This window comes from Aythya fuligula, chromosome 9 (assembly GCF_009819795.1).
Source record: "Aythya fuligula isolate bAytFul2 chromosome 9, bAytFul2.pri, whole genome shotgun sequence".
NCBI lineage: Eukaryota > Metazoa > Chordata > Aves > Anseriformes > Anatidae > Aythya > Aythya fuligula.
Window position 1 is genome coordinate 10873110 of NC_045567.1, and position 25086 is coordinate 10898195.

Sequence of the window (25086 nt, forward strand, 5' to 3'; positions counted from 1 at the left end):
TTTGGAGGCCCAGACCCAAAATACAAACTTCCCTTTGAATTAGAGTCTGTGCATAATGTTTGCCTCATTTGTTAAAAGCCTGGTTTATTTGCCTACTCAAGCTCATCACTGTAAATATTTGCCCTCTCGTCGTGCTCATTAAGCCTTTCGCATTTGAGCTGGAGACAAGAGGCAGCGGTTTGCACTCCTGCAACGTGCACTGTGTGGCCACACACACAGGGGATTTGCCCAGCTCTGGTTTCGTGCTGTGCTTGTTGAGCTGCCCTGCAGCCTGGCAGGTTTGTGTCCTGGAGCTGTGCTGCTCGGAGACCCTTTTCCATGTTCATCCTATTGATTTGCTGTGTTTGGTGACAAATTCTCAGTTCTTCACAGCGATGCTGCTCAGGCATGGGCTGGGAGCACGCATGGTCTGTACAGGCACCAGCCACTTGGCTTTCCAACCAAACAGCATTTCATGGTGGACTCAGTGACCTCTTGAAGTCTCTCCAGAAGAGAACATGCCATGAAGGACCAGCATCAAAACCCAGACTGAATGAAACACGACTTGAGGCCATTTCCTCTCCTGCTGCCCCTGCTCCATGCACAGAAAGCTGGCGAGGAAGGCCAAAAGGCAGAGCACTGGGGTAAAGCATTAGCATCTCCTGGCAGGGTCTCACTATTCTTGTTAGAAGGGAGGGAAGGAAGAACAAGCCTTTCAGTCTCACTGCTTCATGCTTCCCCACCCTGAAGTGCTTCAAAGTCCAGAGGCTCCTTTTGAGAGCTATCACCAAGCCATGGGCAGGGTCTGTTGCTACTGGGGTGTGGGGGAACACCACAGGCAGAGCCCCACCATGCAGGGAAGGGGCACATCCCCACTGCAGGCCAGTGAGCTCTTTGCACTATGTCACCACAACCCAGGGCCCCCCCTTCCAGCAGCAGGGGGCTGAACCTTACACCCAGAGCAAGCTTCCTCCCCAGGGCCACCAACCCACAGTAATAGCTACAGGCAGCAGAGCCTTCCCAGAAGGGTCACTTCCCAGCACACATCTTTAAGGAACCTGTCGCACTTTGGAGAGGGATCAATCTCCCTTTGCCCAAAGATCTGACAAAATGCAGGATATTCAGCGCTTGCTGGCACCTCTGAGCAGCCATTTGAACCTTAAGTCCAGATGAGTTTGAGTAAGGCAAGATCGCAGAGCTCACCAAGAAGCATTAATTCTCCCTCAAGCTCTGAAACTTAGATAGGAAATATTTTAAAGGCATTTATTCCACTCTCCTGCTCAAGCCAGAAACACTGATTCCTCCCTTTGATGTAAGGTTTCCCCAAGAATAATTTACGATGCAAGAAATTTTACTCCAAAGATACTTTGAAGCCAAGCAGATTTTTTTGGTTGTTTTTCAACTCCAGCAAAGTCAAAGCCCAGTAACAAGCTGTTACATTCACATATCCCCTGTAAAGTTCTCAGAGCAGATTCATTTGCTCCCTTTACAGCTTTCTTCTCATGCTTGTCTGCAAAATCCTTTTCTGAGGGAAGTCACCGCATGACAGCCCCCAGCCCTGGAGGGTGCCTCTGCTTGGAGCATTGCTCTCCCACCAACAGAGGGGGGTCCTGGGACCCCACTAATTAAATAAATGCTGTACACCCCAGCTGAAGCTGTTCCCCAGAGAAGAACCCACTCACCAGCACTGCTGACACTTTGGGTTGCAGGTCTTTACAGCCACAGTTCCCAATCAGCTGGGCAGGCACAACAGGGGACCCCATGAGCCCCATCATTGACCCCCTCAGGGCTGCTGGTGCCTGAGGTCCAGCTCCTTCATTACAGGCCCCTGCAGGACCTTTCCTCCTTGTTCAAAGCTTGCCAAGTTACAGGGCTGTAGAGCTAATTCTGGTTATGAAAGCGTGGTAATGCACAGCACCTTTCCTTCATGGGCATCAGCTGTGTCTCGCTGGATGGAGCCCTGGAGGTGGGTTTTACCGTGCACAGGTGTGAACATTTCTTTTCACAGTGACTGATCCTGGAGGTGCGGGGGGGGGGGGTAAGGGTTTTCTTTTGTTAAACCCATTGCCAAAATATCATTGCAGAGAAGCTTTGGACACAGCATTTTCCATGAAGGTTTTGTTCAGCCTGATGCCATGTGCTCTGTTCCCCAGAGGTATTCTCAGAGGTGTTTCAGAGGCAGCCAGTGTCACCAGCACACAATTACTCTTTCCCTTGGCTGGTAATTTTTCAGTTGCCCTCCAGGTCCTGTGGTTGGAGGTTTGCTACTGACTGCAGCCAGGTCCTTCCATAGGCTTTGGGCCAGCTCCAGCACAGAAGGTTAAAGCTGGGAGCCCCTGGGGGCCTGCCTGTGTGCAGCGGGGCAGCTGGAAGGACTCGTGCTGCGCTAAATGAGGATGTTCTGAGTCTGTAAAGCATCACCGCATAACAACTGACAGCCTTAAGTGAGCTTCACCCTTTGATTATGCTCAAAATTAGAGTGGAAACTCTTCAAGATAATCTCTCTGTACAAGTCCCACTCCTGCTCCCTGGGGACAGGCGGAAAGGGGAGAAGAAATCAGCAATGAAATGCTCCAAATGTGCAAGACAAGTTTCTGAGGGCAGCCTGTGGAGTCTGGTGTTGGCTGTGGCCTGCTGGCACTGCCATGGCCAAAGGGATGACCAGACATCAGTCTGTCTGTCCTGAGGTCCTTGCTCCTGCTGGTGGCCACGTGGGAGCCCCGGGGGACCCAGTCTTGGCTGGGTTCACAGTGCTCCAGGAAGACTGCCACACATTTTCTGTTCCTTTTTGGTGGGTTCCCATCTTTGTTCATAGGTTCAGGATGTTTCACCTCCACCAGAGGTTGTCCACAGAGCCTGTTGTCCACACTTCTGCTCCTCTTGTGGCTGTGGTGTGCAGAGATGCCCGTCCTGCACACATTCAGGCAACTCACGCCTTGCCTAAGCCTTTCCCACACGCCTTGGGAGATAATCTTCAAGTGACCATTTGGGGATTACATCCAAAAAAAAAAAAAAGAAAGAAAGAAAGAAAGAAAGAAAGAAAGAAAAAACCCACCTCGTTGTTATGCAGGAGTGCCAGAAGTGCTTCTAGAATTAGCAGCTACTCCAGGTTGCCCTGTTCATTTTGAAATGTGCCACTTCAAATCCCTTCAAGGGCTTGATTTGGGAAGTAAATGGGATTTGGAGCAGGTGAAACATTAAGTAATTACAAATTATTGGAACACTTCATGTTATGAAAGCCCTTCAAATAATTTTAAATTACTTTGTACTAATTGTGATCAGTGCTCCATTCATTTCCAACGTCCTCTTCAAACGACAAGTCGTGGTATATTTTGGGAGCTGGAACCCAGTGCTTGTTTTTTTTAAAAAAAATGTACAAAAAATCTTTTTGGAGTAATACGCTTCTGAAAAAGATCTGAAAAATGCACTAACCAGCTGCATTTCCCAGGTATTTCTGTATTGCCTGGAGCAGGATACCAAAACCCAGTCAAAACCAACGGCACCCCCTGAGCAGAGCATATTCCCTAATTACATCACTAGGGAATAATTTTCAAAAATGAAAAGAGGATTAGAGTAGAAAAGACCAGATGACAATGCTCCTGGCAAGAAACACAAGCACAACACAGGAGTGTGGCTCATTCATCGTAGGTCTGATGGTCAGAAAGCACGAGAGTGGGTTGTGGCATTAAAGAAAGCAAGTTCCTGAAAATCCTAAGGAAAACCAAACAGCTTCTCATAGGGTTGAGTTTTTTAAGAATGGCAGTAGAAGAAAAGCCTACAAAATGTAGAGAAAACGGTCTGATTCAGGCAGTAGTATTTTCACATCTCGGTTTTTATTCACTTTTGATGCATTTTATGTGGAGCTGCATTGAATTGTTAACTCATATCTTGCCTTTCTAGCAGGGCCTTTCCTGGAGTGAGAAAACATCTTTTTGTGTCCTCTGAAAGCGTCAGTGAAAATCACAGCGACTCAGGTCTTCCCACCTCCTGCACCTGGAGAAACCTCCTCTCCCTCCCGCTGCTCCTGGTGCTCACGCAGCTCATTTTCCTCTCCCGGTGAGCAGGCTGAGGGCTTGCAAAGTTCCTGCATGGAAGTATCAGGCTGTGATCCTCCACACCTCCCCAGGGAGGCACAGCCCATGTGTCCACCTTGCTGAGCCTGTCCCTCAGGGGTTCACCACACAGCCACCCCAGTGACAGCTCCTTTCGAAGTGCCCTTAAAAAAAAGGGGGGGGGGGTGTTCCTGGAGGCTTGTCCCATGAGCAGCCCCCAGGACAGGTCACATAAAACACTCTTTTTCTGGGCTGAGTGTGGTGATGTGGAGAGAGAGAGAACCCACAGGATGGGAGGAGAGACGACACGTCACTGCACGGAACAACATGGAGAGAAAGAAAAAGCAGCAACAAGGAAGAAAGAAAGGAACAGAGGTGAAAAAGAGGGGAACCAAACAGCAGAAGCAACGTTTCAGAGAGGAACAGATGGATGGGCAGGGAATGACTGCACTTAAAACATCCAACTGCCTTCCCATATAGCAAAGCACGCTTCTCCCAGTTAACAGTATTTGCAACCCTGCTGTGAGTAAAAAGGGAGAAGACTTTGTTTTTATTCTCACCCAGGTGCCTCCCTTAGACAAGCAGCGGTGGGATGAGTTTGGTTGGCCGGCTCCCCCAGCTGCTGGCCATCCCCACCAGTGGCCAAATCCTGCCATGGGCAGCAGTGGCTGGAGCCTCTGCCCTGCTCCTCTCAGTCTGCAATTGTCAAAGGCTTGCAGGAGCTCAGTTATCTTGGAGATATCACCCGCACCCACCAGCACCAGCTGAAATCGGTCACCACATGGAAAGGGTGAGGGGAGGGCTCACCAGCATGCCGGCGTAAAGAAAATAGGCTGAAAGCATGGAGAGAAATAGCACAAAATCAGAAAACAGTCTAATTTACTAATTACAATAACAATAAAGCTCAGTCGTTAAAAAAAGCAGTTAAAGCTGCAAATGAACAACTGCTTCGACCATTATCAGTAACAGCGTTTACAAGGCCCAAGTTCTCGAAAACCATGAAAACGAATAGCTCAGGATGTCATAAATTTTATACTGCTCCCACAGCAAACCTGCACACAGCACACCAGAAAATGCATATTTCATTACCACTCAACGGTCTGAGCTCCCATGCAGACTACAGGCATTCTTTTCGGTGTAATTTTATAATATGCACACAACTCAAAGCCTCTTTGTAAAAGAAACATAAAAATGATGCATGCGCATATTAAAGACTCGTATTTATCAGTCTCAAATGTAAGTTCACGTACATGCTTAATGTTACCATAAATCAACAGCTCTCTCCATTAAACCATATATGCAACCTTGTTATCGAGAAAAGCTATTTATGAACACTAGAGCAAGTAATCCAGCCGTCGTTTGAAAAAATATTTGTTAAAAATATCTCCTATCTGAATGAATTACTCGAAGGATACATCATGAAAGCAAAACAAAAACAAAACCCACCAATTAAAAGTACACCAGGAATTCAGGCTTGAGGAGCCAGCACTGGGAGGAGGAGGCACTAAGAGCTGTGCCCTCAGCTATTCGCACTCCTTGGCGGGTGCTGGGGTCTTTGAAAATCCTCCATGAAGTCTGGACAAAAAAAAAAAAAAAAAAAAAAAAGGCTCTGTCAGAGCTAGTTTTGATGAGAAGACTGTGTTTTCAATGAGAATGGTAACTCTCTCTGCTTTTGTTGAAAATGATGGTTTTGTTTGTTTGTTTGTTTTGGTTATAATGAAAAAAGCATGGAAGATCATGATATGTTGCTTCTTCATGGAGTGGAGAGGGGGCAGAAGGCACAGCCTGTCCACCTTGGGCTGTCCTTGGCCACCGGGACCCCGTCTTCTGCCCCACCCAGAGGACTCCAGCCATGGCAAGGAGAAGAACCACATCTTCCCTCCATCCTTGTTCCACGTCCAGCCAAGGCCCAGAGCAGTTCTGGGGCTGGCACTGAGGGAAGAGGAGATTCCCCACCACCCTATCCACAGCTTCTTGCTAATATTCCGCGGCTGTGTGGCTACCAGCTCATTAGTATTGAAATTGGTTCATACATAGTTCACTTGCAATTTAGGCTCCAATAATCTTCCTATTTAGACCCTGAAATGCTACGAATTTATGCCCAGCTGAAATCTGTTACAATGCTACTGCATAGACATGCAATTTCATAGAGAGATAAGATATAGATCTGCTGTACTCTGGTGATTCTCTTTCAGAAGTGTACCTTGTCAGGCCATAATTTGATATTCTTTTACCATTTCTAGGGGGGGGGGGGAAACCCTTTAATTTAAAAAAAAAAAAAATCACATTTTCACCCTTTTGTTCAGTAATGACACAAATAGTAAAATGTTCAGATTACATCAGGGAATGGAAAAGCCCCATGGAGAAAAGACACGGACAAAAGCTTCATTTTCAGGTAAAATTGCATGAAGCTTCGGGCACTGCATACTCTTAGCTCTGTTTTTTTTTCCCTTGCCTTTCATCCCCATGCATCCCTCTGAATGTTAATAGATTTTACATGGGGATGTTTAAAAGGACTGCAGAGAAATGGAGCTTTATCCACTCTAATGTCTTCCAGAAATCTCAAAGCAATTTACAACTGTGAATAATATACAAATAGTTTGGTGAGAGCAGGGGCCAGCAAATCGGATGCTGACTCCAGCTGCAGCTTGCATCCTGCTATAAAATCATTTTTAATCAGGATGCTCTTGGTTATATGTAATATGTATATATATATATGTTTATTTATTTTTTTCCTAAAGCTGCCCTGTATTTTTTACTCCTGCCTCGACAGCCATCAGAGATAAAGGGAAGGGGATGTTCCAATAGATGATGCCCTCACCAGGACTATGCCAGGGATGACACAGGCTGGGATTTAAGAAGTGCTGGTCACACACTGGGTACCAGGATTCCGTGCTATGAAGGCAGCCTCTGTGGTGCCTCCAAAGCCAGAAAGGGGCTGTACAGGAGGGGTATGGGACTCTTTGTTGGAGTCAAGGGAAAACTGGCACCGGGTTGTAAAGTGGGACAGTCATTCTGAAACAGTGCCACCCGTGTGAAACCCTGAGAACAAAACTCTTCACTGGGGTTGCAGAGGGGGTGGTGAGAAACACAGAAACACACCCTGTAAAATCCAAATCCCAGTGGCTTCATCACCCTGTGCTCAGCTGCTCTCAGCAGAGCCACGCCAGCACCTCCATGGCCAGCGAGTGCTCAGCAGGGAGCGAGGGCTTCTTGGCTGCAGCTTGCTCCAGCACCTTCATGCACCCCAGCCCTCTGACCTCCAGAGCTTACTGCCCTCCTCCCAGCATGGGGCCGTGCTCTAATTGGCTTTATGTGACCATGAAGTCGTTAGCTTGTCCGGGCTGGGGACGAAAGAGAGAGCAGCGTTTGCCCGTGGGGTGTCACAGCACCGAGACACTGAAGTGCCAGGAGCTCCGTGCTGGAAGCAGCCCCTTTTCCTCCTCTGCCTGCGGCTCCTGACTCAAACCTTATCAATGCTGCTAAACTTTTTAATGTATATCAATTGGGTAAAGTTCACAAACAAAGGAGGGATCGATTGGTGGAATAATAAAGTATTGATCACCCTGATGTGAACCGATGAACCTTAAAATCAATAATGAGCACAGATCACGTTCCCGTAGCACGTTTGGTTACTGCCTGCTCAGTGGCATGCTGCTCCGGATGGCAGGTGGGAAGGGAAAGCCTTCCCACAGCTCCCCAGGTTCTGCAAAACACTGCGAAGGCATTTGGCAGGTGCAGAAATACCCTCGTGGGTATTTCTCTAAGGACCAAGCTCTTCCCAGATGGGCTCCCCATCTCTCTCATCTCATTAGCTGTTTCTAAGCCCATGGCTAGCTGGATTTTCTCTCTGAAGTGCTGAGAGGGAGAAATACTCTTACAAATGCCTGCACAACATGTGAGTGTTTGCCTACCTCCACCAAGCATTCCTCAGCCGACACGCTTGGGGACTGCTCATGTGGTTTCATGGTAGGATCCCTTGAAGGGTTTGCCATCCCAGCATGAAAACCTGGTCTTTCACTGCCAGGCTCCTTGCCTGAAGCAGAATTTTTGCTTCTGGTTTCCCTAGAGAAGCAGAGCACCGCTATCAGTGCTGCTTTTTATTGCACAGTATTGATCGATCGCACCAGTATTAATAGGTACGAGGGTAACGGTGTGTAAGCTGGACTTGGACAGGTTGAAGATGGGAAGGAGACACAGGTTTCTAACTGTGATGCTCCCTCACTGGGTCCCCTGGGGCTTTAGCTGAGTCCTTCTGTGTCAGAAACATTCTGCTCTCAGGGGGTACCATGCAGCAGGACCCCCTCAGGCGGGGGCCATGGGTGTCTCTGGAGAAGCAGGAGCGTGTTCCTCTCTGCCCTCTGATGAAAATCGTGAGCAATTTTGTTTTCATACATCAGAGAAGAAAGCTGCCCCCCTGCCAGGTCCAGACAGGGCTGAGATATCAAATTGTTCTTTTCAGAAGAGCATTTACTGTTTCCAGAGGTTTAAGAGAGCAGGAGGCAGCTCATTCGGTTATTCACTTGGACTCGGAGCTGTTAGACACAGATCTTAATGGATAGTATTGACTGAAAGAAACAAAGCAGCGGTTCTCTTTCTTTCTATCAAGGGATTTCTAGGCTAAGATGAGAAGAGTTTGCAGGCTTACACTCTTAACAACAAAATACCATATTACAGGATCCCCAGAAGTCTCTTAGGGTATCGCAGTGGTGAGAGAAAGAAATGTGCAAGGTGTTAATGGGATAACAAATTAATAGAGAATAGGATTAGCGAGGGACACAGGCTGGTACCAGGGCTCCCGAGGTCACCGGTGTCGAGATGTAATCCACTCCTGGCACGTTGTCCTCGCTGGCAGATGAACAAGAAAGGAACCCACCTGGTTCCCGGTGCCACTGGGATCCCAGTGGCAGCTGGGACACTGAAGTCATTGTGAGCAGCTAAAATGCAATTTTAGGGGAAATCAGCGCCTGCATTACCTGGAAAGCCAGTGCAATTCTGTTCTGTAACATCTGAGAACTGTGACGAAGCAGCAGGCTTGGAAACAGTTTTAGAATCATTACCTGACTCTCTGTTGTCCCATGCAATTTTCCCATCCATCTGCCAGTCATTTTGTAAGGTCAAGAGCAAGGACATGCAAGCATGGGGACCCAGTCCTCTGTGCTGCATCTAATTCTGTTTTTCTGTCCCTGCAGGCAGATGGCCCCACTCACCAGGGCTTCCCGAGGGGACCTTCCCCACCTGGACCATCGATGGGGATGGGTGAACCCCAAGTCATTGCCATTGCCACCCTCCTCAGCAGAAGACTTTGATGCCCATCTTCAGCCCCAGGGTCTGCATGGGCTTAGCAGAGAATTTCCTACAGACCAACCCATGGTCTGTCTCCTTCCCCAGAGGGCACCAGCCCCCGAGCATTTGGGAAGGCAGCATGAGCCACAATGTCTGTGCCAGAAGTCGTACTCAGTTCCAGATTCCCAACCACTTCCACCAGCACCAGGTATACAAATCCCCATGGCAGCTTTTCACACCTCAGCCCTCTGCAACCGTGGGGGCCTTTGAAAGGTCTCCTGCCTCCCATAAAATATTGATCTTGGGGCTTTTAAACGAGTTGCAGACCCTGAAATCCCACCTCTCACAAGCTGTTCCGTCCCTACTGGCATGAAGACAAAAACAAACCAGTTTTCATTTCTGCTCCGCTCTTGACAGTAAGAAGAGGGATGGGGCACGGGATGGGACCTTTCATTGCCTTTAATGATGGTGCTGATTTTGGATGGGCAGTGAAGGTCACTGAAGTTTTGGAGGGCTAACTGCCCCCCAGTCCCCTTGGCAGTGGTGCTCGGCTGTGAAAGTGATGCTCTGCAATGCTTCATCCAGGGCTGCAACACCTCCTTGACAATATTTCCATCACTTGCTGACTTTGATGAGTCACTTATTACCTCCACTTTTTTTTTTTTTTTTTAAGGGCCCCCAGTCTTTCCTAGATCATGCTAACAAGACAGCTATGGAGAACGGTGGCCCTGGGGGTCTTCATTAGTTCCTCCTAGATTTATGTTCCCTTCCAGTTTAATACCATGTTCTGGGCACGGCTGCTCAACGGTGGGGTCATGGTGAGTTTCCAGGGGTCAAGACCTTGATCTTGTTATTTATAGCTACATGTTAGGGGAGCTCTAAAACTGCATTTAGTCACAGCAAGGCCCTTGCATGGAAAATGCTGACAGCTGGAGGGATATCTGCACAACCACGTTCAGCATCTACGCGGCACTCCAGGCATAAGGAGGTGTTGTGGGAAGGAGCTCCAAAGGGTTTGCAAAGCCAGTGCTTGGTCCTGCAGGGAAATGTGCAGAAAGAGGAGACCAGATGCTCACAGGCTTGCACTGCACAAGACTTTGGGATCGGTGTTGTCTTTTGGTGGATCCCAAGAAGGGAGCCCAATTTTCACCCATCCCATAAACATTGAGATCCTGCAAGAGTTTCACTTTGCCCCCTGGCTGGAGACCTGCTGCCCTACCCTGCTGAGCACTGCAAAACAAGCTGCAAAGACAACTCTTATTCTCTCCTCACTGCTTTATTTCCCAGTGCAGGCAGTTTTGTGCTGCTCCTTTCACCCCCATGCACATCCCACCCCCTTCCCTACTACATCTCTGTAAGGCATCTCCCGCACATCCTTTCTTTCAGCTGCTCTTGCTGCTGCTGGTGGTAGGTCTGGTCTCTGTTAGCCATGGAAATGCTACCACCTTCAGGATCCCTCTGCACCTTTCCTCTCCCATCAGGGAGACAGCAGCTCATGCACTGCAAGCTGCTCTCAACACCAGGTCTCCTGACGAGCCCAAAGGTGATGGGCAGGCTACCAGAAAAAAAAAAAACATCAAATGCTCAGCTAGGAAAAATAATCACGGCTGCATTCAAATGAATACATCTTGATTTACACCACTGGGTCCACATTAATTTGGAGCAGCTGGGGCCAGGCTTGTTCACGACTACTATAAAAAGAGATTCTGCCTGCTAAGCCTCCCTCTCTTACAACTCTAACCTGTAATTTAGTAAGTGAGAGATGACCTAAAGAAATTCCCGGGTAGCTGTAAAATGAGAGGGAGAAAGAAACAATTTTGTTGTGCAGGCTACCACTGGCAAAGAAGTGATTGCACTGGTATCTAAAAAAAAAAAAAAAAAAAAAAAAAAAAAAAAGTAAGAAATCCAGAAAATAACAATAATAATGCCTGAATTTCAACATTCAGGAGCTATTGTAATGGTTTCTAATTGAATGAAGGGTTACTGTGGAGTGCTAGAGCCTGCATTTCTCTGAAACAGCATCCTTTGGCAAGCTCAATATTCAAAAATCCCCCTGAAAGCTTATTTAAACTGACAGGGTTGGTCTAGGTTTGAGGAATAATGAGCAGATTCTGTCTTTTTTTTCAAAGACTTAAAGAAGACTGAGAATTTTATGCTGGCATAAATTTTTGTTGTAGCATAGGTGAAACCGGGTGTCTTCCCATTTGAGAAAGAAGCTGCAGTGATCAGAGATGATGTGTGGGGACAGAAAGGAGCTAAAAGCATTTCTTTGTCTTTCTCTGGTATTTATTTTTTTATTTTTTTTGACATTAACAGGTGGATTTTATACTCATGGAAAAGTAAGGTACATGCCAAAGAAACTGGAGTCAAGGTGTTAATTTTTAAGGCAAACACATTCCCTCTGTTTAAAGAGATAATTCTGTGATTAAGACTTATTTGGATTAAAAGCTCATTTCAGCTGAATTGATCAGATGGCTTTTGGGTGTAATTTAAACTAAAAATACGGGGAAGGGATAAGCAGACTTTATTTTTATTTAAAATTGTTTTCTCTTCCTCTGCCGTGCACCCATGTGTGCGCATTCACACTTACTCCGATCAACTTTGGCTGCTTTTGTGTATTTTTTGGTATATCAGGAAAGGTTGTTCAGCCTGGATCTGCAATGGAGATAGCAATGCCTTGCTTCTCATCGGCCTTAATTTAATATTCTTCCTTCCACTGCCACCTGCATGTTTTCACTCCTGAGAAATGAAGGCTGGTGGTCCAGCACCACACCGCTTGTGCCACGTGGGGACAGATTTAGCTTCCACCGTCATCCTCGGTTCACAGTTGCAATCACTGATATTTCTTGGAGTACGTACCAAAATGTGTCCAGACGCTGCAAACCAGAGCTGGAAGAGGAGAGAAGAGAGCTGCTCTTAGGTGGAACAACATTGCCATCTCATGGTGTAGGTGCAGCCCTACAAAGTCTGCAGGAATGCTCCCCTCCGAGCCTTCGAGGTTGTGAGTCTCAGTACAGAAAGCCATGTAGGCAAGGGAGCTTCGCTGCTCTGCTCCCAGCCTTGCACAGGGATGGAGGTGGCCAGCCTTTATGGGATAGATGCCAAAACAGTTTTCAGGCACTCACCAGCAACCTCTTGCACCCTGGCTCCCCTGTGCCAATCCTGTTGTTGTCCTCGTGCCAGCCCCTGATCTCTCCACTTCAGAGTTCTTCTGTTAATTCTCATTTTCTCAAGCTTTGCTAATAATTTCCCATGTGGCACCATATCAAATGCTTTATTGAACTCTAGATAGATTAGATCTACCAAATTTCCCTTGTCTGGAAAACCAATTATCTTATCAAAGGGAGATGTCAGCACAGTCTGGCACAAACTGCCTTTGGTAAACCTGTGTTGCACTTTATCTCATTTTTCTCTGTGCCTTTAATTAATGTTTCCTTTAGCATTTGTCCTACAGTCTTGTGTATAACTAAAAATGGGTTAACGCATCTGTAGCTGGCTAGCTCATGCTTTTCATTTTCCTTATCATATTTTGCTTTTCTTATAATCCCTTTGCTTTTGGGGGTTCAATCAGTGCCTTTTGACCCACAAGACTCATCAGAAATGTGCTTTCCCCTCTGCACACAGGGCACCGCTTGTCTCCAAGCAGGATGGAGATTTCCTCAACCCCTCAGGCTTCATCTCAGTGCACTCCTGAGTTCTGCCTCCAGATGTGGCTGCTCTTTCTCCTTCCCCTCTTATTCCAGATCATGTGTGCTCTCACGCCCCAGTCAGTGTCACTCCTCCTGACAAAAATGATCTGTTTAATTTTGGGGGAAATGGTTTTATTACCCTTTAACCCAGCCCTGCTTTTGTGGCTGGCTGTTCCCCTTTCTGCATACTTCTATGTATAATGCTACATTTTTTATCCCCCCCCCCCTTACACCCTATATGGGTGCACTCAACCCTAGCCATCCCCTCACTTTGAAGCTGATCCATTTTGCTGACCTGCTGTTTCTGTCTGTCCCTGTCAGCTCTCCATCCACCTTTGCTACTCTGGAGATCTGGAGCCTATCTCAGTCCCTTGTCTCAGCATAAGCTTCCCCAGATTTTAATTAAAAAGCATAAACTGAGCCAGTTCCTAGTTCATCAGGACAATATTACTTTGAATGGACAAGCTTTCTATTAACAGTCTAAAGCCAAGTCCTTTCTCCTTTCACAGTTCTTGTGACATTTTGCTGTGACAAATGGGATGGGTAAGTGAAGCTGGTGACCATAATTTTCTGCGAATTCTGTAGAAGTGGGTTAAGGCTGGGATGACTGGTTGGGAAATGCTCTGGGACAAGGAATATCATTAAGGAGGAGGTGCCCAGCTCGAGAAGAGCTGGGACTTCAATTTCATCATCTCTCAGACTGCTGCTCCACCAGGGCTCTCCGATCACTAGCAGCAATGTGCGCTAAGGCCAAGAAAGGAGGTGGCATGTGTTTCTCTCTGATTTCTGCCAGGATTTCCTAGCCTGTAGGTAATCCTGATGCAGTGCCAGATTCAAAGCCTGGCTCTCTGGGTAGCTGCCCAGATTCTCTGGGCAGCTGGGTGGGGTCCCTCTCTTGAGAGCAAACCTGCCCCTATGAAGGGCATCCCAAAGTGAATCCATGAGCCACCTGGTGGTCTTCAGCTTCACCAAATCGAGGGTTTCTGGACTTGGGGTTGGAGAGGAAAGGTAGCTGGCTGGAGTTACAGCAGGCCAGTGGATGGCTGTAGGCAACTGTCCATCAGTGTACCGTGAGGACAGGTGGCAAGAGGGGGAGATCACAAGCTGTCCCTGCAGGACAGAAGATACCTGAGCTGTGAAGACAACTCAGACACCTCTGCAACTCCAAAGTACTTGAAAAATTATTCACACCCGTGGGAGAAGAGAGGTCCCCACTAGATGTGCCAGTGCAGAGGGCTGCTCGTGGCAAGGTGTTGCTTTCCACCATGCCATGGGCACACAGGAGGTCAGCAGGGCAGGTTCCCTGTGGTAATTCCAGCCACTAAAATGTAACTGCAACTTTTGTCATCAAATAATATGACATCACTGAAAAGAGGGTTGTGTAGAAGGGAGTGGTTTCCCCCCTGTTGTGACAGGGTGAGGGTCTGCACCTTGAAGAATTATTCCAGATCACTGGGGGAGGAAAACCTGAATTCTGGACAGGAACATGCTGAGAGTATTGTAGAGTAGTTTACCAGCATGCCTGGCACTTGTGATAAATGCCCCCTCCAGCTGACCCAGCTATGAATGGGTCCTTGCTCACACAGGATTTTTGCAAGCATCTTCAGCTCCCCAGCCTCTTTGCTATTGTGCATACTTTAAAAACAAATGCACACATACAAAAAAAAAAAAAAAAAAGAGAGAGAGAGAGAGAAAGCAGCATTCCCAGCAGTCTGCTAGTTAGGCTCTGGCAGATGCTCAACCAAATGTTGTATTTTGGCATGGTGGGATCCCATCTTTTTTGAATCCATCCTATTGGACTCATGTCAGAATACGCTGACAGCGTATATTGCACATAATGCTGTGGCAGATCTTTGGCTGGTGGCACCATATGGGCCATGTGGGGAGAGGTCAGGACAGGCTCTGGCAGGGGCAGAGCAAGGGGACTCGCTAATGGCAATGGGGAGAAGCAACCGGGGTGAAGAGGATTTCATTGCTTCTGCCATAAACCCTGCTGTGATAGCAGGAGAGACTGGTCCATGCTAGGACTTGCTGGAGAGCCTCCCAGGCATCTCCGCAGCCACTTTGGCTTTTTTTTTCCTCAGTCCCCAGGCTGTCTGCCTGCTGGAGGAAAGCCATCCATCACGGCTGTTATGCTCTACCCACTAGCTATCTAGATTTAGCTTGTGAGTGCATAATTTATGGTCAGTTGGTTCATCTCTGCTCTTCATCAACGCACAGCACTTTGTGGACTTTCCTTCGAGGAGAAAAACTCCGGTACTGAAGTTGTCCAGGAGCAGTGAAAGCCCCACCTCCAAAGCACACAGGGCTGGTACCGAGCCGAGGAGGCTCACAGGGGCTGAGAGGCGCTGGCGAGGCTTTGTGGTGGAGCTCCAGGGCTGGAAGCAAAGAGCCTTACACCCTCCTGTGAGGTCCCTGGATCAGGAAGCTGTTCTGCTGAGGCTTGTTTTGCTTTCTTCCTTCTGCACACGGGATAAAGCGGGCAGAAAGTGTGAAGCTGTTATTAGAGGCAGCGCTCCAAGCAGTTGAGAAAAATCTCAGGGAGGAGCATGAGTCATGTGCCCCAAACTAAATTTACCTTAAAAACTGGTATTGTTATACACAACCTCATAATGACTTTATTTCTGTTATGATTGTTGCTGTTGTTCTGGTTATTACCTTTCTCACTTAAAAACAAAACAAAAAAAACCTACCCAACCCTGTAGCTACAACTACAGAAATATTATTTGCTTGTATTATTCTTTAGGTGGTTCCTGTGCTGCAGGCAGTAAGTAGTTACAATCACTCAGACTATAATAGAGAAATTCATTCCAATAATAATAATAATGACATCTATTATTTTTGAAATACAAATCTGATGAGTTCATGAATATAGAAAGCTCTGGGTGCTGGCTGGCTGTAACATGGCAATAAAGCGAGCGTGATTTCCTGATAGATGCCTGCCACAGGCTCCCAGCACGCTCCCTCCAACTGCGCACCCATCCCTGCTCAGCACCCAGCTGCTGGTCCTGGCGTGTGGTGGGAGACACCCTCCAGCAGCGGGGTCCTGCCTGTCCACGGCGGGTGCAGGCTTCATACCCAAAAAAGCCCTGGGAGGGTGATGTAGTGATGCAGGTGTTCTCTTGGAGGCACAGCAACCACTTGTTCTGTCGTTTTCCAGCATTTCTGGGGGCTGGGAGCACTGTGGGTGCAGCAAAGCCATGCTTGCAGCAGTGGGACGTGGGTGGGTTGTCTCTGGACTACCCTGTTTGGGGATTTTGTGAGGGCTTTGCCCTGCAGGGCCTGAGGGATTGCACAGGCTCTGGGCAGAGGTAACAGAGCTGTTTCTAATGGGAGGGGATTTTTAGATTTTTTTTATTATTTTTTTTTTTTCCATGTGAGGCCCATGAGGTCTAATGGTGTTTGCTTTCCACACACTAGCACAAAAAGCTTCTGTGATGCAAAGGCAGACGTGGGAGCTCCCAGCCAAACTGTTCCTCTCTACACAGTTCTGATAGCTGACTCTTTGGTTACCAAACCCTTGGGTTTCAAAAAGGCTGTCCAGTGCAGAAAAAAAACACCTAAAATTGTATCAGCACTTTGGGGAACTAACTGATGATGTACAAACTAATATCATGAAGGCTGACTACATTAAAGCGGAGGAAGGCTATAATAATGCACAGGTGTTTGCAGGGCGTGATGCTATCAGGAGCTGGGGAGCTGCAAAAAGCTTAAAGTGAAATTAGGCAAAGGAAAGCAAACACCCTGCTGCAGATAGGGTGGCCGGCTTTTTAGTTGTTACTCCGGTTTTATCTCTGAAGCTGTATGGACATTGCAGGTGTTAGGGAAGTGAGCATGGAAACCTTTAAGCACAAATGTATTGCTTTACAATTGCTTGTAATTTGGCACAATTCAGCTCCTTGCATTCCTTTCTCCAGTAGTGTTTCCTCCATGTGTTAGTCCCTGTGGCACGGCTGCCTGCTTGCCCTTGGGGTGGAGCACAAGTGATTTTGTAGGATTAGTTGGCAAGGTTATTCAGGACAAAGAGAAATCCCCACAAGATCTCTGCTGTGGACCTGATGAAGGTTTGGGCGGGCTCCAGAGCAGAGAGCTGGGCTGTCTAGGGAGCTGGGGCCTCTGGCTTTGGGGTCTTCTTCAGCTGCAGGCTGCTTGTGTGACACTGGGGTGTGATGTTTGCCTCTCTTGGACCTACCACCAACCAGATGCAGAAGGACCCGGGCCAGCTTCTGCCTGCGGATCCTCGTTTTTCTGAGCTGTCCATGCAGCAAAGCAAAACCCGGGCTCCTCTAGAGGGCAGGGCAGAGCAGCACCAGGATTTTGGCCTTGGCCTGTATTTAATGGTTGTGGGTTTTTTTGTGCTCCTGTGGTGGGATGCAGGTGGGACCATCACAGCGGTGCCTGGCCTGTGATGCCCCAAGCAGGAGAACAGAGCATTGTCCCAAAGAGATGCTGGCACCCATGTGGGGGCCCCAGAAAGGGTGCAAAGGTGTTTGACCCTGTTTGTTTGATGTATTGCTAACTGATAGACAGGATGGGGCCAATCAAGCAGATTTGGAGAGCAACGATGCTTTTTTTTAGGAGATCAGAGCCCAGCCAAATGCTGGGGCTCATCAACAGAGGTGCAGGTGACAAGCAGAAGAACCCCCGAGGACAAAGTCTGACGTTCCTCCCTTGAAGTGCTTCCTCAAGCTCTCCAACCAAGCTGAAATGTGAGCCCTCTTGATGGTTTCCTCCTTGTGCTGCAGGAGGAGCCTGTGCGTTTGGCATCTGGTAGGTGCTAACATCTGCAGGGGGTTGGACCAGGCAGCCTCCAGAAGTCCCTTCTGCCCTCGCCTGTTCTGCGGCTCAGTCTCTATCATTTCTTATCATTTCACTGGTGGTCGCTGCTCCCCCAGGCTATAATTTTAGACTTCCCCCAGAAAATTCACCTCCTAATGCTGGGTCAAGGGGCTGGTGGCATCTGGAGGTGCTGGGGCAGCCAGGATGGGAAGGGGATGCTTTCCCACTATCTGGAAGGTACAAGATGGGCTGAGACTTGTCCAAACAGATGGCATCTGTTTCTGTGCATGCCCTGGTGTTTACGGATCAGTGCACCCTGTGTGCTCGGCAGGCACCGTGTTGAAAAGGGGTGGACGGATAGAAACCTCCACCCCCAGAAGATCTTGTGGCTGATTGTGTGCCATGCTATTTCCCTGTGGGACACAGTGTGAAAAGATGGACCCAAGCAAGTGTTTGCCAAAGGAGAGGGTTCCTGGGGAAAGCCGAGGTGTGTCGGGGCATGGGGGCTCCTCCGACGTCACTCCCAAGGGATTTCTTTGTAATGCGAGCCCCGGCCCCGTGTTTTCGCCCTGGGCGCTATCTGCTGATTAAGCCCTGGGTATCTCGATACCTTTCCGTGGGACTGTTTGCTCTGCCTGGCCGCAGCAGCATTAATGCTTCCACATCCTCCGTCAGCAGCCTGCAGCAGGAAGGGAGCACGCAGGAGCGCAAACAGAGCTGGGGGCAGACCCAGGGCCCTTTGCACCTGGTGAGAAGCAAATGGGCACACCCTGCCCTCTTCCACGGTGAAGTTTTAGAAGGCAGGCAGGCTTCTTGCTGCCATGAAGGGTGGACAGGATTAGCTGAGTGCTTCTTGGTGGTTTGTTAACACTATGTTATCACTACGATGATGGAGAAAGATGTTTTTCTGTGTGGTGAGTGAGTGTTTTTCTCAAGCTTGAGTGCTTCAATGCCAGTGCTCATCTTTGCAGGGGAAAGCCCTTGGGCCACTCATCCCAAATCCTGCACCATGTGCAAGGCTGCCAGCCTCCTTTGGGTGGAGGGAGCTTCCAGCCCTGCTACTATATCTGCCATGGGTCTATAGCCTCACCAAAAGGGGAAAAGGCAGCAGGAGGGATACTGCAAAGAGCCTGCTGGCTGGGCATCCACATCCCAGAGGGTGCTCTGGCTTCCTTGAGAGGGCCAGCACAGGTCAGGGTTGCAGGAGGGATGTCCCAGAGGTTTCTCTGTTGGCTTTATGGCTCCATCTCTCTTGGAAACCCTGCCGACCCAGCACAGGACAGCCATTGAGAGCCAAGATGCTGTTAGTCTCCTCCCAAAGGTCTTTCTGACGTCTCTGATGAAATTCGGTAAACACAGCCACACTCACAGTGCAAATGAGCTGCGTGCATTTAAAAGCAATGAATTAAGCAATATCAAACTCCACAGCCTTTTTGCTCAGGTTTAAAGTGACCATGGCTTGGCTGACCCTCCATGTTTCCACCATAAATTAACCTGCAGTGAGGTCCAGCCCTGTGGGTGCTGGCTGTTAGGCTGCTGCTAAAGTGCTGCTTGGATTAAATAAATCCAGCCTATGCTGGCCCAGAGTTCAGGATGTGGGGTGTATTTTTTGGGATGTGTTTGCGTGTGAGGCCCTGCTGAATGCTTCCAAGCAAGGCAGCAGCATCCTATGCCATTTGGGGAAAATTCTTCTTTGCTATAGGGCAAAGACCTACACGATGGTGCAAAATATATCCAGATCAGTCCTAATAGAGAATAAAGAGAAAAAGCTAAATATTCTGCAAGCAGTCTCCTTTCCAGGCGATAGGGAATAAAACAGCACCCCAAAAGGTGCAATCAGTCTGTTTTTGTGCCTGCTTGGCTCCATCCCCCATCTCCGGGACCCTTGCAGAGCATTTGGGCTGCTTCACCCTGCCTGCTCCTGCATGCCTGCACCTCTGAAAACACAGCCCAGCTCCTGCCTCAGTGTTATCTCAGTGCACCAAGAATGCAAACACCAGAGCTGGTAGAGTGCAAGCAATGAGGCTGCTCCAAGCCCTGGCAGGGGAGAAGATAGTGCAGAGGCAGCGCAGCTCCTCCGGCACAGGCAAAGGGCTCTCCACTGGCCGTGGATGCCTTCCAGCCTGCTTCAGCTTGGCTTTGCTTCCCTGAGGATTGCATGCTCTGCCATTTCTCTGCCATTTTTTTCCAGGCAAGAGGTGAGTTTTGCTTTATCTATAAAAATGTTGACTTGGGGAACTGGAATGTGAGTGAAAAGTGGTGCGGGAAGAAACCTTTTTGCTTGTGTGCATTGCTGGAGGAAGGGATGGCTGCATTAATCATTCTGCAGTCAATACAGCATATTCTTCTACAGAGTTTCTGTTTGATAGAGGTTTCCAGATGTGCCTGGTGCTAAAGCTGAAAGGAAGCTGGCTTTGAAGTGTGCACACATGCACTGACTTGATCACAGCTGCAATTTACTCGAGCACCTTCTGCAAAGACATTCAGTAAACCCATGCAAGCTCAAACTCTGCCATGGGTGCAGTCAGCGTTGGGGTTATTCCCCAGCAGGAGGAATAAGGACAGTCACCGTCAGATGGGTGCAGACCTGAACACAAATCCTGGTTGTTCTGGGAGGAAAGCCCCCAAATCCCACTGCACCCCCCTGCTGCATGTGTCCCGCAGGCACCCCCGAGGAATGACCGTGCAGCACACGGTGTTCCCAGTAATCTCTTGTAGGCTCCCACCCGTCTTCATCCCGCACTTGAAATACTGCAATTGCCTGGAGAAAAGAAATATCTTTACAAGAAGGGCCATCAAGCCAGCGTGCCGTCTGCTGCAGCCAAAAAAGCAGCCCACTCAGCAGGGTAATCTATTCAATGGCTGGGATTTATTTTTAACGCTCGGCTCTGCAGTCCTTTTAACTCGAGCAGAGAAGTGAACATTTTGATAACAGCAGCCTCCAGGTCAAATGTGATGAGAATTCGTAACTCGCCACAGAGTGGGTTTTGGAAAACCAACCAAGCAAAACAATTTCCCAGAATGAGACGATGAAGATTTGCGTTTCTCTGCACAATGTTGTACACGGAGCTGATATCTGTTGGAGTGTCTGCTTATTCTCCCTCCACAATTTGCAAATAAAATGCCTTCTGGACTATTTTAAATTTGAACAGCTATTGCAACCACGGCTCTGCCAAGCTCCTCATAAAGACTCGAGACATCGGATCTTGAGGCCATCGAAGAAGAAATATTAATCCTGTAATGGGAATGTTCGGATGGTCCCGTTTCTAATCAAAGCCAAAGCCTGGGTTTTCTGCTTCAGGCAAGGAGTCTGGCATCAAGATTTTAGAAACTGCAAGGAACAGGAGGGAGCTCCAGCTCCTGGGATGCATGGGAGCAACACAGAATTAGCAGCAGGGATGGCATAGGTCAGAACAGGGATATGCAGGGGGAAAAAAAAGCCTGAAAATCTGCCCAAGCTGAGCTTTGTGAAGGAGCTGCTAGGAGGCAAATTTTTATTTATTTATTTATTTATTTATTTACCCAAATAACTGGAAATATGTCAGAGCAGGTCTGAGAGGAAGGAGAGGAATGTGGAAGGAAATTTGGTGTTGCAGCATTATTGGCTTTATCAGTGGGTTCCAGAACATGTTTCCAAAACTGTTTTCTCTCCATTCCCTATCTGTAGGGAGGCCCTGGAGGCAGGGGCTGGGCTCCTCTGCACAGTGCTGGTGCAAGGAGACAAAGTGGGAGGGGAAGAAAATAAAAAACAACGATTAAAGCCAATAAAAAGCAGCACCCCCTTTCCTGCAGGCTGCAAACTTTGCTGGCCCTGTCCAGAAGATTGTCCCCACAGCCCTGCTGGTGGCTGCAGCACCTTCCTGCTCCCCCCTTATGCTTTTCCCCGTTGCTGTTGCAGGAGCCTGGGGCATAGTGAAAAAACTATGTTGGCAATGGAAAACAGCAACATTTGCTATGCAGCATGGAAAGCCGTGCTGATGGGAACAGTCATTGCTTTAATATTTAATTTGATGAGATCTAGCTCTGAGAAATGGAGCAGGAGCTGCCACAGCTTCAAGCTCAGCGCTTCCAGGGGAATTTCCATGGGGTTCGCTACACTGCGGACTTATCTATATTCTGGCTGGGTGACATGGTAATGCATCTCATTAGTTAACCGAGCACACAGAGCTGCGTTTCTTCCCATTCCCTTTAGTTAATCAGGCTTTCAATGCATTCAGGGGTCGCTCGGACACTGGTTTGTCATTCAAAGCATCTCCCTTCCACCGGACCCTGGCTCCTGGGAGCTGCTTGGTCTCTGCAGAGCAAATGTGGCTGCTCACGTGCAACCTGGTGGCATCTCAGGAGGGAATTTCCTTACACCATGAGCCTGTCAGTGCAATGCAGCTAAGGCCCAATCCTGCCTCTCACCAGCCAGAGCTCCCTGGTGCTGTATGGGCTCATGCTGCTGCAGAACCAGGAACCAGGAGCAGGGCCAGGCTGTGCATCAGCACATGGGAGATGTCTCACCTAGAACCTGTTCCTTCTTTGCCCTTTCAGGTGGGTCCCATTGGCCCCAAACCATCTCTGAGACTGAGGTCCAGCCTGCAGCAGAGCCAGCTTTCCTCTGTGTGTCATCTCCTGCCTTCAGAAGTCCTGTTGCATGCTTCAGACAATTTGGGTGTCTTCATCCAGGAGCTGGGATTCCAGGAAGCCTGATGGCCAACAAACAAGCTGGAAATGTGGATTTGTCAGAACTATAATCCAGGTACCACCTAGCTTTCTGCGTGTGCAAAGCCACTCACTTTGTCCTTATACCTGCCTCTCCCTCTGCAGCCTCCATCCCTGCAAGTCTTTCCTGCCAGTCCTGCTAAGCCATAGCACTGACATGTATTTCTGCTTTTCCTTGTCTCTCCTTAGCATACATGTCCGAGGCACAACCCCAGAGGCCAAAGGAAAGCAAGAATGTTGAAGAAGATCCACATATGCCTCTGCTTCTTCTTTGTCTCGGGCATTTTGTACGAGATCTCCTTGCTGTCCGGCTGCTTCTTCTCCTGTATGCCTATGCCCAAGCACTTCCTGACACCTGAGCAGGTCTTGAACCTGGGAAAAAGCATCATCTTCCTGGAGACAACGGAGCGCCTGGAGCCGCCCCCGCTGGTCTCCTGCTCTGTGGAGTCTGCTGCCAGGATTTACCAGGACCGGCCCGTCATCCTCTTCATGAAGGGGCTCACGAACGACACGGTGTTGGACTCAAACTCCAGCTATGCAGCCTTCTCGCTTTTATCTTCTATGAAGAATGTCTTCCTTTTCCCTCTCCAGATGGAAACCATCTTCCAGGAGACCCCCCTGCTGCAGTGGTACAACGAGGTGAGAGTTGGGATGAGGAGAAAAACAGGGAATGAATTATAGATGGGGGGATCCTCAGGACGAGGCTCAAAATGAATGGAGGAGAGTGGGCCTGGCTACGTGAAACCAGTCACTTTTATTTTTCTGGTTCAGAATAGGTTTATTTTTGCCATGTTTTGCAATGTAGTCATCTATCTGTTTATCGAACACATTATCAGCATTTTCCCACTATCTGGAGAATCAGATTTTTTGGCAAATGAAATGTTGGTAAAAATAGATTGCATACGTGTTTTGATAAAACAGAGCTTAATAGTCTTGCTCAACAGAAGCTAGTCTAACCAGGCGTGTTGCACGAGTCATCTGAGCACTTGTGAATGCTGCCATGCTGGCAGAGCACCACCTTTTGTGGTGTAGGAACAGTTTCATGGTGCTGTTTGATGCCCGATAGGGGAAGTGGTTGTTCTCTACTAGCATCATGGTCTTGCCTCTCCAACTCTGCAGGTAGACCCGGAGGAGGAGAAGAATTGGGTCCACGTCAGCTCTGATGCCAGCAGACTGGCTCTCATTTGGAAGTACGGGGGCATCTACATGGACACGGATGTCATCTCCATCAGGCCCATCCCCGAGGGAAGCTTCTTGGCAGCACAGAAGTCACGGTTCTCCAGCAATGGGATCTTTGGCTTCCCTGCCCGCCACAAATTTATTTGGGACTGCATGGAGAACTTTGTTCTCAAGTACAATGGGAACATCTGGGGGAACCAGGGCCCCTTCTTAATGACAAGGATGCTCAAAACCATCTGCAATCTCACTGATTTTGAAGGCGTTGAAGACCACAGCTGCCAGAACATCTCCTTCCTAAACCCACAGCGTTTCTACCCCATCCCGTACCCAGCCTGGGGCCGGTATTATGACGTATGGGACAAAAACCCCGATTTCAACCACTCCTACGCGCTGCACTTGTGGAACTTCATGAACCGCAACCGGAAAGCTGTGGTCGCTGGCAGCAACTCGCTGGCTGAAAAACTGTACAAAACCTACTGCCCCACCACGTACGAGGACCTGATCAAAAACGCAGAGCTGAGGGACTTACCGAGCTATGAGGACTCTGTGTGACATGTGGTGAGAAGAAGGGGAGTGATCCTTCCAGACTTCCCTTGTCCAATGGCCAAAACACGGTCACCGCTGGTGGCAGCAGCTGGGCTCTGCTGGAGAGAGACCTTTTCATAACCACTGTCCCGGCTCCCCCGGACACTAAGGAGCATACGCAGAATGGTGGTGGTTATCCATGGGATGTAGCCTCCACTGACATAAGGACAGCTTTGCACAAGTGGTTTAGGAAATTAGGTTCTGTTTCCTCATAGGCACTCAGAAACCAAACCTTACTTAGTCAAAGGGATGTTTGGGCCTTTCTGGTGAGCTTTCTTGAAGGGGAAAGTTCCTGAAGAGTTGTGTTGGCCTCCTGGGAGGGATTTCAAACGCCCCTCTTGACATTACTGGCAGCTACGAGTCTGAGGAGTTGTAGGCAGAACAGGCCTTGGACTGGGATGAGGGCTCTGAGCAAGTGTAGAGCGAGTGTATAGCAGAGGATGGACAACAGTCATTACTGATGAAAAGTAGCCCAAACTACTGTCTTCATTAATCTGTGTCTTTTCTCACATGAACTTTATACCCTACGTTTTCGAGAGGGACCTATCACTGCAAGTGAAAATAAAATGGGTAGTAAACCACCACTCCTCTGAGCTTGCTTTCGCCTGGAAAAGCCTTCCTCTTTTTAAGGAAGTTTACAGTCCTGCACCTCTACTTTGTCTCCTTTCAGGAAGGGGCTGCCCTTGCCCAGCCCTGGGGGCAGTTCTGGCCACAAGGTGTTGTCTCCTGAAGGGTAGGTGCTGGGGCACCAAGAACTGATGGCACCAGCCTGAGGGGACTCCCAGGTCCCATTGAAATCTATGGATTTCAGTTGCCCTGAAAATGGGGCA

At 48.6% G+C, this 25086-nt stretch overlaps 1 protein-coding gene across 1 annotated transcript; it reads left to right on the forward strand.

Annotated features, from left to right (window-relative positions):
* The first annotated feature begins 22358 nt into the window (after window positions 1–22358).
* Window positions 22359–24792, forward strand: A4GNT (alpha-1,4-N-acetylglucosaminyltransferase). Its single transcript, XM_032193440.1, has 3 exons — window positions 22359–22529; window positions 22682–23131; window positions 23612–24792. The coding sequence occupies exons 1-3, from the start codon at window positions 22425–22427 to the stop codon at window positions 24221–24223; spliced, it is 1167 nt and encodes a 388-aa protein (XP_032049331.1). The 5' UTR covers window positions 22359–22424; the 3' UTR covers window positions 24224–24792.
* Window positions 24793–25086: the final 294 nt, after the last annotated feature.